A 15100-nucleotide genomic window follows, 5' to 3' on the forward strand; every position below is an offset into this window, starting at 1 on the left:
TCATGTCAACCCCTGTTTACAATTCTTCAGTGATTCTCATTGAAGCATCTTGTGAAGTCTTCAAAGCCATTCCTGATCTGAAGCTACCTAAACCCCAGCCTCATCTCCTGCCACTTACCTCCTTATATGTGAAACTACTCCACCCACTCTGGAATTTTTCCCTTTCATAAGGCAAATTTACTCCTATTTCATGGCCTGTGCACTGACTACTCAATCTGTCTGAAATGTTGCCCACTTCTCCTATCTCCACATGGAAGGCTCCTTCTCCTCCCCAAGGTCCTATTTAAAACTCACTTCCTTGGAGACATCAACTGTGACCACAGTATCAAAAGCAGTCACCTCCCTATAATTATCAATTACCCTGTGATTTTTCTGGGCTTCCCTGGTGGCTCAGAGGTTAAAGCGTCTGCCTGGAATGTGGGAGACCCGGGTTCGATCCCTGGGTCGGGAAGATCCCCTGGAGAAAGAAATGGCAACCCATTCCAGTACTCTTGCCTGGAGAATCCCATGGAGGGAGGAGCCTGGTAGGCTACAGTCCATGGGGTGGCAAAGAGTCGGACACGACTGAGCAACTTCACTTTCACTTTGTGATTTTTCCTGCATAGTGTTGTCACTATCTAAATCGCTGCGTATTTTAACTTAAAGTATTTTTGTTATTTCCTTATTATTTTTGTCATAGAAAGAGAGACCTCATCTTCTATAACTACCTAATATGGAGAAGGCATTCCATCAACATTAGTTAAATGAACCCCTAGGTACATGCAATTGACTCAGGAATTACTCCCAGGACACTAAAGATTTCTCATAAGAACAGAAGGAAATGACTTATTCAAGAATCTGGAAATGGCGGGTGCATTGCTTTGAGCAGGGTATCTCCAAGGACACTGGACCTGGCAATGACATGGGGGATCATCAACTCCAAATCAGACTAAGAGCCACTAACATGACAGTGCCTGTACTCTTGCGGCGAATTTCAATCCCAAATGGATTCTTCTTAATGAGGACAGCATAGAGTTGACTCTCAGAGGTGCCAGATGGAACGCTGGGTATGTTGAGAGGGACTGGAACTTCATACCGGTTGTTGCTGGGATCATACATCTAGACCAGAGGAGACAGATTTTAGGTAGATATAGTAGTCATGAAACCTATACCCTTAGCAGAAACCTCCTGTCTTTGACAAAGAGTCTGAACACTATATTTGTCCTCTTTAAGCTCCTGACACTGGGAACTTAGTTAACAAATGGAAGGACACTGTCAGATTTATCATTTTGATCTGAGTCTGCCATAACTTAGGTCTTATGTGATCATGTCTTACAGCAACACATTATTTTCACATTGGTTCTACCTTGGAAAATCAGTCTGGAATTTATGGATATATTCTTTATTATTTTGTTTGTGGGTGTGTCAGTGTACATGACTACCTGAAACTTTTCTGAATTGAAAAAAATTTCTCCCTTAAAAAACATGAACTCTTCTTGACCAAAATAATCATAGATATTCTCCCTAAAAACTGGGGTCTAAGTTGATTCACTGTGTGCCTACTATATTCCTGCCTGATTCTGTACTAGACACAAGGTTTACAAAACTGAGTAAGACACAAGGTTTACTAAACTGAGTAAGACACAGTTACTGCTTTTAAGAAATTCACATGCTAAGAAATTCACATGAAAGGTGAAAGAGCGTGCCCAAAACACCTGAGTGATACATACTATGTACAGCTATACAGAAGTGTTGTAAGATTATAAGGAAGGAAATGCCTATCAGTGTTTCCAGAAGACTGAGATGGTTTCATGGGGAAAGGGGCTGAATCTTCAAAGCTTTATAGCCATTAATCAAGCACAGAAAGAAAACCAAGTCATTCCTGGCAGAGAAATAGACACAAAGGCACAGAGAATTGAAAGAAAGAGGCAATTATTTTGGAGAGAGCTATTGTATAATCCAGGAGGTAGAGCAGGGAAGTGTTAAACCTGAAAAGTTGAGTGAGTTCATTTATTTCAAACCCATTAGGCGCCTACCACATGCCAGTACAAAGGTGAGGATGGAAAGATACCATAGCATCATCCCTGCATTACAAAATGTGGAAGAATTCATAGCCCAGGTTGATATCAGATTGTGAAGAATCTTTCAGGCAATGCACACTGACCTGAATCTTTACTCTCTCAATAAACATTGAGAACTTACTATGTTCTCGGCTTTGTGTTACATCTCAGAAGTACAAAGATGAAAGGACAAATTCTTGTCCTCGAGAAACTTATAGTTCAACAGTGAAAAAGACCGTAAAAATAGCCCATCACTAATGGTACAGATGAACATATTTTCAGGGAAGAAACAGAGGCACAGACGTAGAGAATGGATGTGTGGACATGGCAATGAGGGGATGGATTGGGAGAATGGGAATGACATATACACACTACCTGTGTAAAATAGCTAGTGGGAGCTGATGTATAGCACAGGGAGCTCACCTCAGTGCTCTGTGGTGACCTAGAGGGTGTGATGAATGGGAAAGAGGTCCAGGATATATGCACACATACCGCTGATTCACTGCATTGTACAGCAGAGACTAGCACAACACTGTAAAGCAACTATATCCCAATGTTTTTTAATTACATAAATAAAAAACGAAAAGCAGACCATCACTTGTCCTGAGATGTCATTAAATCACGAAAGAAAAAGAAACCAGTACACTCTCATAGGTATTTCATATATCCCAAATTCAGTGTCCAAAACTGAATTCATCATTGTATTTTGCCTAAGCCCAAATCTTTCCAGTGTTCCCCTTCTGGTTCCCCTTCATGGATGACAGCACCATCCATGTGGAGACACAAGCCAGAAACTTGGCGATTGTCTTGATGTCTCTCCCTCCCTCATGGCCTATTTGTAATCAATCACCAGATCCCATGATGCTACTTCTTATTCTCTTGAAGTTGTCCACGTCTCCCTCTCCTTTCTGTACCTGGTCTAAGCTCAATACCTCATCTGGATTACCTAACTGGTAGCGTCCTAACTTGTCTCCTGTTTCACCCTTGTCCTCCCCACCATTTTTCTTACAGTAGAAACAGCAATCATTTGAAAGTGCAGTTTAGGCCAGGCCTCACTGTCCCATCAATGGTCCCAAATTACTCTTAGGATAATGATCTAGTATATTGTGTGTGTGCTCAGTCACTCAGTCATGTCCAGCTCTTTGGGACCCCATGGACTGTAGCTCACCAGGCTCTCCTATCCCTGGAATTTTCCAGGCAAGAATACTGGAGTGAGTTGCCACTTCTTATTCTAGGGGATCTTCCCAACCCAGGGCTTGGATCTGTGTCTCCTGCATCTCCTGTATTGGCAGGCAGATTCTAGTGCCACCTGGGAAGCCCATGGAGGATAAAATATGTACATCAGCTAATTTTCAATGTGTTTTCAGTTGCTGAAAATCACTAATTTAATGCGTGCAAAAATTCACTTGTCAAAAAATCAGAAAAAAAGCCTTCATTATCAACAGTGCCTCAAAAGCCCATCTGAAATATCAAGACACATTTGCCTTGCTTGATACCTGCCCCAAATGGATGGAGAACAAAGCTATGAAAGTGTGTGCCAAGGACTCGACAGTTTTCAATGGCTAACTTAGAAGAGCAAACTGATTGCATGGTTCTGTGATCCTGACAAGCAAAAAATAATGAAACTAAAAAAGTGCGAAGTAGGAACTTGATACATATACTGTCAACACATACCTTAAACTGCAGCATGTTATCCTTATGGTAGGTCACAGTCAGGCGCAGGGAGTTCACAGGTACTGAGGGGAAGGAGTGGGCATACAGAGAAGTCTTTAAGGAGATGACAGCTGAGGCCCCATGTGAGTCATACTGAACATCACTGACAGAGTAGAGATCATTGACGAAATAGCAAAAAGGGACTCCATGAGAACTGGGCTCCTGAAAAGTGAAGGCAAATTCCGTTCAGCATGAGCTCTAGGATGACCAGATATAAAGGGGCTAGAAAACGCAATTTTCAGGGAGATAAAGATGAAATCAGTCATTTTCTTATATACTCTTTGGTAGTGACATAAGTTTTCACTCCTGGTCTCTGTGTAAAATTTTGTTGAAAAAAAAAAAAGACCCATTTCTGTCCCATCTATTCTTCACATCCAGATAAAAACTCAGGTTACTTTGGAAGTCTGCCCTTTCTATAGATTTTAAGTAGTGACGTAGGCACTGGTGCCATGCTCATGAAATTGTAGATGGAGTGTAAAGGATTTTACAAAACTACTATGAGGTTCCATGCTACATGGGTCAGAATGGCCATCAGTAAAAAGTCTCAAATGCTGAAGAGAGTGTGGAGAAAAGGGAGCTCTCCTACACTGCTGGTAGGGATGTAAGTTAGTGCAGCCACTGTGGAAAACAGTATGAAAGTTTCTCAAAAAACTAAAGACAGAGCTGCCGTAGGATCCAGCAATCCCACTCCCGGGCATACATCCAGATAAAACTGAAATTCAAAAAGATGCATGTACCCCAAAGCTTATAGCTGCACTATTGGCAATAGCCAAGTCATGGTAACAATTTAAAGGTCCACAGAAAGATAAGTGGATGAAGAAGATGTGATATATAGACACAGAGGAATACTACTCATCCATAAAAAAAGAATGAAATAATGCCATTTGCAGCAACAGGGATGGAACTAGAGATTATCATACTTAGCGAAGTAAGTCAGAAAGAGAAAGACAAATACCACAAAGACAGATATCACCTATACATGGAATCTAAAGCATGACACAATGAACCTATCTACAAATCAGAAACAGACTCACAGATGTAGAGAACAGACTCACAGTTGCCAAGGGGAAGTGGGGGAGGGATGGACTCGGAGTCTGGGGTTAGCAGATGCAAACTATCATATAGAAAGTGGATAAATGACAAAGTCCTACCGTACAGAAGTGGATAAATGACAAAGTCCTACCGTACAGCACAGGGAACTATATTCAATACCTTGTGATAAACCATAATGGAAAAGAACATGAAAAAGATAGTCATATATTAATATATGTATAACATAATCATTTTGCTATACAGTAGAAATTAATACATGGTAAATCCACTATGCTTCAATTTAAACAAAGTGTAGAGGATTTTCATGTATATTAACACCGTCAGCATGGTTACCTCCCAGGCACAACCGCGGGCAGTGCAGTTTTCTGCAGAAACACCAGTCTCATCAGGATAACAGTCTATTTTTTCTTCATCCCTTATCTTCACATCCCACTCCACCGTGTATGTTCCTCCCAGAACAAGATCAATTTCTGTGATAAGGGCCACCTGTAGGAATGGGGAAATATCAAGGAAATGCATCCTCAGGACAAAGACCACGCAAGGTATGAGATTTCTTTCAGGAAAGAAAGTAAAAATCAGACCAGTCTCTCAGGAATCCAAGTAACATAGCACTGGAGCTTCCATGAAGAGAAGCGGGGTGGGGTGCAGGGAGTTAGCCAATAACCACAGGGAAAATGGTGCACTTCTATCAGAATCTTGTACATAACATTTTGAAAAGAATCAGGTCAACCACAACCTTCTGTAATCACCCTTTTCTCTCCTCCCCTGACTCCTCTTCCTCTTCCTTATTTTGTCAGGAAGACTCTCTTCCTGACAGCCCCCTTGTAGCACAGCACACACAAGCATGTGGTGTCATCCTCAGCTGAGCCCATCTTCTTGCCCTCCATCCCCGAAACCAGTATTCCCCACAGGTCTGGAGTGGGGGCAAGAACAGAGAAATAAGAATCATATGGCCTGGGTTCTCCCCTCCATCCCACTGAGGAAACTTGGACAGATTCTTTCATTCCTTGGGTCTTAGTTTACCAATTACAAAATTGATAAGTAGACAAAATCGTATCTCCTTCCATTTTTAATATCCTAGTCTCTTCACTGGTCCAAGCCCAGAGCCTCAAAACTTGAAACTTTGAGTTCCATTCACTAATTCAAATATTTAATTTTTTCTATGCGTTTTTCTTCTGGTTGTCTCCTTGTAAAATAGTAACTTCCATAGTGAAAATTCTCATTTGTCTAGAGTCATAAAATCTCACGCTAAGGATTATCATCCTTCCAGTCTCTCCCCAGTCTACGTTCATCTCGCATTTCCCTATACCTCAAAAACCACCACAGAACAACAGTCTCACAATGGTGCATATTGATTCAAGGATCAATAGGAGACCCTTTGAGAATCAGATCACATCCTTCTTAGTTTGGCACCTAAGACCCTCCAAAAGCTGACCACAAGTTAATCTGTCCAAACTAGGCCCTCTTCCAGATGTGGGTCCTGCCTATTCCAGTTATACAGACTCACAGGCTAACAAAAGGCTTTTCTTAGTCCCAGGATTGGCTTATGCTAATACCCCAACCTTGACTGCTTTACCTATGCCAATGCCCTTTCTAGGATAATGGTGCCCATTTGTGAAACAGACTTCTAGCCATGTGCCCAATGGAAAATTCCCTTCTTACTACTTCAGTTTGGAACACCAAACATCCCAAAGAAGAACTTTTTTGTTTTTCAATCCATGTAACACAGCTGCAGCCATTCATAGCTGAGTGCAAGTCCACCAGAAGTGGCTGGCCAGGGGTTTCTTTCTTGATTTAACAGCCTACCCCTCCCTTTCTTTCATCGTCACCTTTCCCTTTTCCTTCCAGCTCCTTCTTTGTTTTAATTTTTATTTTTTTCTTCTAACAAGGCAAGAGTGACTGGAATTAAGCTATCACTTCCAATCACAAGAGAAGAAAAGACCTCAACACTGACAACCCTGAGGCACTGAACCAATGCCAGAAACTGAGCACTTCCTAAACTCTCAACACCATAAGGGAAAAAAAATCCCAGTTTGTTTAAACTACCATTTTGCTGAGTTTCCTGTCACTGGCAGCTGAACAAATCTCTACACAGATGTACCATCTTTAAGGTCCAACTCTAGACCTAATGCCACCAAAGCTTTTGCTCAATGACTCCATTAAGCTTTGAACATGAAATTGGAAAGAACATAAGTTAACATTTCCTAAAGGTAGGATTGGGTTGCCTGTCCACCACCTAAATTCAAATAATAAAAGAGTTGTTTTGTTTGTATATTTATTAATCTATTTATCAAACTGGTAATTAGTTTATTTTCATATGAGCATCTTACAAAGGACTTGCACTTTGCTACACATAACCAGTCATATAATACATTATTTCTAACTTTATAACGTATGCATACTCAATGTATGTTGTTAGGACAAAATGTCCAATGATACCAATATATCATTTTAGTAGAAGACAAAATTTACTTATTTGTCTCCAAATTTGGAAGGTTCCTCACAAACCATGATGACCCCACTGCTCCCTATCCCAGATTATCTTGAACCCCTGTAGAAAACAGTGTTGGGGAAAAGGATCCCTCATAATGCTAAAATTTCAGAGGAATTAATAATAACCTATTCAAGAACACTGTCTCATTAAAAGTGATGAAAAATTCTTTTGTTATTATCACCTAACCAAGTAAGTAGCATTAGCTAAGCTTATCAAATTCATTGACTCAAAATATTTCCTAAGAATGTGTTGGAGTGAGAATCTAGCTCTATAGAGTAAAGAAAAAAAGAAAAGCACCTGAAATTTTAAATTAATGAGAATCCCACCTCAACCCTTCTAGCACCAACCAATCAGCAGCTTTCAGACCCAGTTTTCCTCTGATCCCGTTCCCCAGACTCCTGTCTTTGCTCTTCTTTTGTTCCAGGCAGAGAGGACAGAAGACTGAGGGACAGATAAGGGAAAAGAGAGGAAAGGACCAGTATACTTCCTCCCAGTATCTCAGCAGCCTCCTTGCTCATCCCAGCTCTGGCTCCCTCTTTTATTTTTTTCTATCCTAATCCTCTAACTTCCCCACTTCTGACTTCAGAGTGTGCCCTGGTCCTTTAGGAACCAATGCAACCTTGGCAAAAAAGAACATCTAAGCTATTTACCTGCAGGTTGGAATCGTAAGTGACATTAGGAGAAACTTGAACCGGAACACCGTTCTGTTTCACTGTAACCTTGTTAGGCTCCTGGGTTCCAAGGATTTTAATTTCTTTAAATGCTAAATCATTGGGGTCTGTGTAGGTTGATTGCAAAATCTTAACCTCCAGGCGGTTCTGCAAAACAATTAAACACAAAGATCTGCCTTGAATACACAGATGCTCAAGTCATTCAAAGTCTGTCCTAGACCAGCTACCCAAATGGCCCTGAATGCTTCTTAGTTTTCTCTACTAATGTGCGCTCCAGTACAAACTTATTTTTCCCCTGAGGCAGGGAGAAGGAGGGTGAGAGAAACACATACACACACAAAGGAATTTTTTGAAAATTCATTTAAAAAGACTGACTGCTTTGATTTATCCGTATCATTGTCTGTTTTTACTAACATAGATAATCCAGTTATTGGACATTAAGCCATAAACAGAAATGTGTCCCCCTATTGTTATAAATGAAGCTACAAATACACATATACACAAACAGATAGGAGCTAATCATCAGACCAAAGCTCACACTTAAGATTCATAAAAATATACTACTCACTTGGGTGACGGAGAACTCACATAAGAGATAAAGGTTGTTGGCCACAGTATCTGAAAGAAAGAGAAGGGCAAGTCAGACTCTGCCCAATACAGAAAAACAGATTTCATCCTGGTGCTCCTCGAAGCTGTTACAGGGAAGAAGAAAACCTGACTACAAGTTGGATCTGTTTCCTTTACTTTAACCTCTGTTTCCCATTGCTTTTGTTCACTAAAAGGATACTGTCTATACATAATGGCCTGCCTCGGGGAACCCTGCCCTACTCCTGAATGTTAAATCAAAGTGCCTTTGTTCAGGGAGACATCCTTACCCTAACGGCCTGTGAACAGCTGCAGGAAGGAAGAAATTAACATACCCCCTCTCCAAGGCTGGCCATTCCAGGAGATAAGTGTAAGACTTAGGATCTTTTGACTTCTTCACCTCCTCGTCCTCTAATCTACAAAAGAACCTGACATCCAGACCTTGATATGTGGTTATTTTGAGACATTAGTCTGCCATCTTCTCCATTTGCCAATTTTCTGAATAAAGTCCTTATTCTTTGCCTCAACACCTCGTCTCCAATTTATTGGCCTGTCATGTGGCAAGCAGAGCAAGCTTGGACTCAGTAACAGAGCTTCATGTTGAGAATGACAGATTATAGATAGAGTTTCCAAGGCTGAGCCACTGTTTTCTCTTTTCCTTCCTACCTTAACCTTGAAAAGGTTCCCTCCCAAGTGTTTCCAAAGCATATGCCTCCAGTGAATCTGCTTCCTAAGTTTCAGCCACAAGAATTCTTAGTGACTGGAGACAGACAAATGAGCTGAGAAGTATGGCTAGATGCAGGTGCACTAGGAAAGTGTCCTCTCACTGCCTCACTAGCATGGGCATGTTTTACATGTCCTCCATGCTTGTTCATAAGCATTTGGAGTGAAGGAAAATGCACTGAATGGCAGAAACAGCCTTGAAAACATATTTCAGGGGCTGATTGAAAATCAAATGAGAGCCTATATATATATACAATATAGCTGGCCAGTGGGAGAATTCTAAGAGATGGAGGGGAGTTTTCCTTCCATCCAAGGAAAGCATCTACCATCCTTTCATCTACCACTATTCCTAAACTGCACAACCAAAACCAGAATTCTTCTCTCGGGTGATAAACGCTGCAGTGCCTGGTGAGCTGTCTCCCACCACTGAATGAGCAGCAGGAGAAACTCAAAGATGACGTCTGGAAACCCCAATGTGGTGCTCACCTTTTGTTTCCCCATCATCCCAGAAAAGTTCGCCTTTTGCTTCTTTGTTCTCATCCAGGGCAATGATTAGACCGAGAGGGTTCCGTCGACTGTGGGAAACAAGATTTATGTGAGAGCCAAAGACTTGGGGCTCAAAGAATTTTGCTAAATGAGCTGTGAAGGATTCCATCAGATTTCAAGTGGGAAAGGTTCCTAGCAGCAGATGGCTCTGCTCATCTTCAGGCACAAAGGCAAAATCTACAGGGGTGTCATTTTCCAGAATCACTAGTGTCACAGGAGACAGAAATACGCCAAACACTGGCGAGAAACATCTATGTAGGAGGCAAGAATTTAATCACCAGAATTGCTACAATAAAAGCTGTTAATGCTCTTATTATTTTGAATACAGACTATTAGAAGAGAAATCCTAGATGATAATTGGTTCAGCCTAATTATTTTATAGCTGATACATGCAGGGGAAGTATTCACTGAAGTCAGGAGGACATATTTTTTTCCCTGCCTAAGAACCACGTTGACTAAGAAACCAAGAAAATACAATAGAATCCATCTGTATGAGGACAATTTTCCTAACTTGATTATTTTCAGTTCATTTTGAGACAGAAAAAGGAAACATTCTAATTATTTGCTACATAACTTAGAACAGCAGTCCCCAACCTTTTCGGCACCACGGACCAGTTTCGTGAAAGACAACTTGCATGGACCAGGAGTGAGACAGGCGATTTGGGGATGATTCAAGTGCATTACATTTATTGTGCACTTTATTTCTATTGTTACTATATCAGCTCCACCTCAGATCATCAGGCGTTAGATCCTGGAGGTTGGGGACCCCCACTTAGAAAATGAAACACACGAAACCACTCAAAAGATGCTGAAATATATGGACATAGAGACAGAGAAAGGAAGAGCAACTGCATTTGAAAATCTCTCCCTATTTCATCCTCCCCTAAACCACCTCCCAATTTCTGGCTCCTGCTGCACCCTTTACATCCCCTACTGTATTCTTTCACAGTTCAGCCTTCCACTGTGCCCTGAGCAAGCCAGATTCCATTATCAACAAAGGCACTTGCTTTCATTCAACACACACAAACTAAGTAGCTTTCAATGCTAGGAAGTCTAAGAGATACAAAACCAAACAGACCACAGCTCCACTGATGACCTTAAATATTGTAAGAAATATTAAACATATTTACCAAATAATCAAAGCAGAAGGTTGAGTGGCACAGAAGTTAAAATCCTTTCAGGAGTCCATACTGATATTTCTAGCATTATAGTAGCCAGATATGCTGGAGGCTGCCGTATACTCTGAAGATGTATGTACATGCTTAGTTGCTCAGTCCTGTCCAACTCTTTGTGACCCCATGGACTATAACCCGCCAGGCTTCTCTTGGGATTTCCCAGGCAAGAATACTGGAGTGGGTTGCCATTTCCTACTCCAGGGGATCTTCCTGATCCAGAGATCAAACCCACATCTCTTGCAATCTCCAGCATTGGCAGGCAGATTCTTTACCACTGGGCGCCCTGGGAAGCCAATAGCCTGAAGGACTTGTCCACTAAAACATTACTTGGCTCAGATAAATTAGACACCTGAAGGTTGCTAATGTGAAACCCAAGGTGACAGCAATCCTCGTTTGCAACCGAAAAGAAGGCTAATCATCTCTGAAGGAATGAGACCTATAATTGGATTCTCACAGTCACCGCATTTGAAAAACAAAAAAAATTACTAAACACATAAGGTAACTAGCCAGCATGAAAGATAGATGGCAAAAGCAACTAACAAGAGATTTATTACGAGTCTACTAAGAATTTCAGAGACTAGAAATCTCAGCTGCAAAGTATAAAGTAACTATGACTGAAATACTTAACAATGTTAAGAAGGGGGGAAAATTAGCTAAGCAGTAAGAAAGTATAAATAATAAGCAGAAAGCTGCAAGTAGCAGCACTCCCTGTGCTGGAGTTTTGGGGGAGGATTTCCCACAGAAGAAATCTGAGTTTAATTTGAAAGATCATGCCACTCCAGGTTCAATGCACGATACTGGATGCTTGGGGCTAGTGCACTGGGACGACCCAGAGGAATGGTATGGGGAAGGAGGAGGGTGGAGGGTTCAGGATGGGGAACACATGTATACCTGTGGCGGATTTATTTTGACATTTGGCAAAACTAATACAATTTTGTAAAGTTTAAAAAAAAAAAAGAATGTATCAGGCAAAGAATGTTGAAAAGGACAATAAATAGAGAAGCCCAAAGGCAGGGAAAGAGGTGAGCATGTTTGGATAATAACGAGCTTTTTGGCATTGCTAATCTAAAGATGTGTAGCAAGATGTGTCAGGAGACACGTTTGTTAACTTGAAACCAGATTATGTGGCCTTTAACACTCTGCTAATGACAGATTTTGGAGTTTAACCTGGGAAGCAATAAGTTGATATCCTCATTTTGGAAAGACAGTTTTGGTACCAGTACGCAGAACAGCATAAAGCTGAATAAAGAAAAAGAAAGAAGGTGGTACTGGGTGTATAAATATTTTCCATCAATATTACAAAGTCAAAATTTGAAAAATTATGGTAGGAAGGAATGTTCAAAAGAAAAGGGTTCCTAACCTCCAAAAAAATTCCCTATTAAAAGCTAATAAGCTAATAATTTAGAGACATGAATATGAATATGAGTCTCTTTAGTATCCAATGGAATGTATAATTTGAGAATCAAAATCATCAAGGAGAAAGTAATGACATGAAGGAGATTTGAACTGCACAGGAAATAATTTTTGAACACTGTTTTGCATCACAAGATGCTCATGGAAAGAAAGGAACAGGAAACTGAAATTATAGGGGAGTGGAAATGGACCCAAATCCCTAGAAATGGGGTGTCAGGAGCATAGCACAGTGGAATGATGGTCCAATTAAGGCAGCTGGGGAGATCAACATGTTCCCCAAAACATGAGACTTTCAGGGCTAACACTGAAATGGTTCTAGGAAAACTAGGAAGGTTCACCACTGCAGATGTCAGTATGTTTCGAAGAGACAGTCAGAAGGGTTAAGGAAGGACAGAGATTCAGGTCTTTGAAAATCCATCTGGATGCAGCTCTAAATCACAGCTTCTCCAGAAGAGGCCTAGGGAAATCTAGGGACAGCTTGATGACCTCACACACACACACACACACACAAATGCCGTTCCTCCCCACAGTCCATGCAATGCATCAGCCTCTTCTACGTAGACAACAGATGGGAACAGAAATGACGGAAACCCCCGGCCACACTGTACCTGGCCACCGTGGTCGTGGCTGGCTGCTGCGTGGGGAAGATGTAGCCTCCTCGCAGGTGAAGTCCAATTTTGTCTCCAGGAAGTTCCATCTCCACTTTTTGCTTCCTCCATCTCACTTGGCCCCCCTGAGGCACACAGACAACTCAAACACGTCCACATGCACGGGTCACCTCTTAACCACACGCTGACTTACTTACAGCTGTCTCCTTCTCCCACCTAGCTGAATTGCTGTCTAGCCAGGCAATCAAACAAGAAAAGGGAAAGAATTTAATAACAACAGGTTCTGGAATCAGTTGAGGGCTTGGGGGAACACAATGTCTCGCTGAGGCTATTTGACATACATTGTGGGAACTGAGCGTGCTAAATAAGAATCTGGCTCAAAACCAGGCTCAAATTGTCTACTGGCCCCAGTATTTGCCCATGAGACCTTCTACTTCCGTCTAAATTTTATTGCTGAATAAAGTACATGGAAGTATCTTTTTCAGATTTCATCATGACTGATGTCAAGTGACCTAGGCTCACTTTATTGACTCAGCTGTGAAATTACTACTGGAAGCACAGCAGAAACATTCCTCAGTACACAGATAAATGTTTCTCTCTGCCTAGAGGTATCCTGTCTATGCAGCTTGAAAAGTGGAGAAAAGTCAAAGCTACTTACAGTCTCATAGTCATACCAGACAGCGTCAGGCATGTATGCGGTCACTTTCTCTGCACCCTGAAATTAAAACAAAACCTTGTCCTTCATGGCCCAGCCTCTGAAGGAGAAAAAAAAAATGGATTTCTTAGCATTCCCTAGGGAAATTCTTCAATGTGTACTGAGAATGCATACATGGCCTTTCTTTTCTCTGTTATCAACTCGTGCTTTTCTTCTAATAGAGGCGATAACTTGGCAACTCAAAGAAAAACCCCAGGTGGAATCACATTAGGAAGAAGAATAATAATACTGAAACACATGTTGTGATAAAATAACAGTTCCAGGTTTACACTGTATACCGCATTTAACCTCCCCAAGAGTCCCCAGTGATACGGGCTATTGTTATCTCACCTCACAGCCGAGGAACTAGCCCGTCATTTCCCCCAGATGTCACTGTGCCAAGTGGCAGAGGTGACAACCAACACCAAGGTCAGCCTGACCTTAGAATGAGTGCTAGGGCACTGCTCCATCCTGTCTCTCCATCACGGAGCAAGTTATGATCTGCTAGGTGACTCTGACAATGCATAGGACCGTTCTTGATCCCAGAGTCACCCATAGATGCTTCTACATTGATTGGAAACTTGGTCAAGGACAAAAGACTCCTAGAGACAAAATGTGTATCCGTCTTCCCCAAACTCCAGCACACTGCCTTTAAGGCTGCCCCAGCCAGCATGTAGGAAATGGTTTGGGAATAGGAAGAAGATACATGGTTGCAAGAAGGGAGGAGTTTGGAGTTTGGGAATAGGAAGAAGATACATGGTTGCAAGAAGGGAGGAGTTTGGAGTTAGCCTGAACAAAAGCAGAGATCGCCATGGTTACTCTCTGGGAACACTTGCCTCATCCAGGACTGGAGTGATGAGGAGGCCCGGCCCCCATAAAAACTGCTGGTGCACATCCCAGGTGTTGCTGTCCTGGTAGAACCTAGACATGGAGAAATCTTCCCTGAGATCTGGGCCAGAGCTTTCTGGCGGCTCTCCCCCAAGCCTGTCTAAAACCTGCAGGCTCCCTGCCTGGGGCAAATTCTCCCAACTATTCTGTGACCCCTATTCAATCCCTAGCCCTCCCCGCACTCCTGCAGGCAGACCCAATTTCTCAGCCTCTGTACCCTCCTATGCTTCCCCTAATTTGGACAGAAATTCCTATTTCAGTACTTGTGCTGGGCAGGTTCCAGGCTATAATTCTATTTGCCATATCTCCCTTCAAAAATACAACAAGCAGGATATTTGAAAACTTCAGCTGACTATCCAAAAAGAATTGGATCTGATCACCCTCCTTCCAAAAAAAAAAAACAATTAAAAACTTTACTCTTTTCTCTTTTAGGATACCTGCGTTTTAACAGATAATTCCAGGAGATAGCAAAACCTTACCCACAAGAATAAATATATA

General features: G+C 41.7%; 1 protein-coding gene across 1 annotated transcript in view; it reads right to left on the minus strand.

Moving 5' to 3' along the window:
• MGAM (maltase-glucoamylase) overlaps positions 1-15100 on the minus strand; it is a 95205-nt gene that overhangs the window by 28286 nt on the left and 51819 nt on the right. Inside the window, exons 19-27 of the mRNA XM_086398357.1 lie at positions 14551-14635; positions 13679-13735; positions 13021-13145; positions 9765-9853; positions 8539-8588; positions 7950-8117; positions 5139-5291; positions 3714-3914; positions 944-1098 (exon numbers count right to left, since the gene is read on the minus strand). Coding sequence (XP_086254483.1) covers positions 944-1098; positions 3714-3914; positions 5139-5291; positions 7950-8117; positions 8539-8588; positions 9765-9853; positions 13021-13145; positions 13679-13735; positions 14551-14635 — 1083 coding nt within the window. The remainder of the gene's footprint in view (positions 1-943; positions 1099-3713; positions 3915-5138; positions 5292-7949; positions 8118-8538; positions 8589-9764; positions 9854-13020; positions 13146-13678; positions 13736-14550; positions 14636-15100) is intronic.

This window comes from Bos grunniens, chromosome 4, assembly GCF_055505025.1.
Source record: "Bos grunniens cultivar Pamir isolate PY7600 chromosome 4, Bosgru_T2T1.0, whole genome shotgun sequence".
NCBI lineage: Eukaryota > Metazoa > Chordata > Mammalia > Artiodactyla > Bovidae > Bos > Bos grunniens.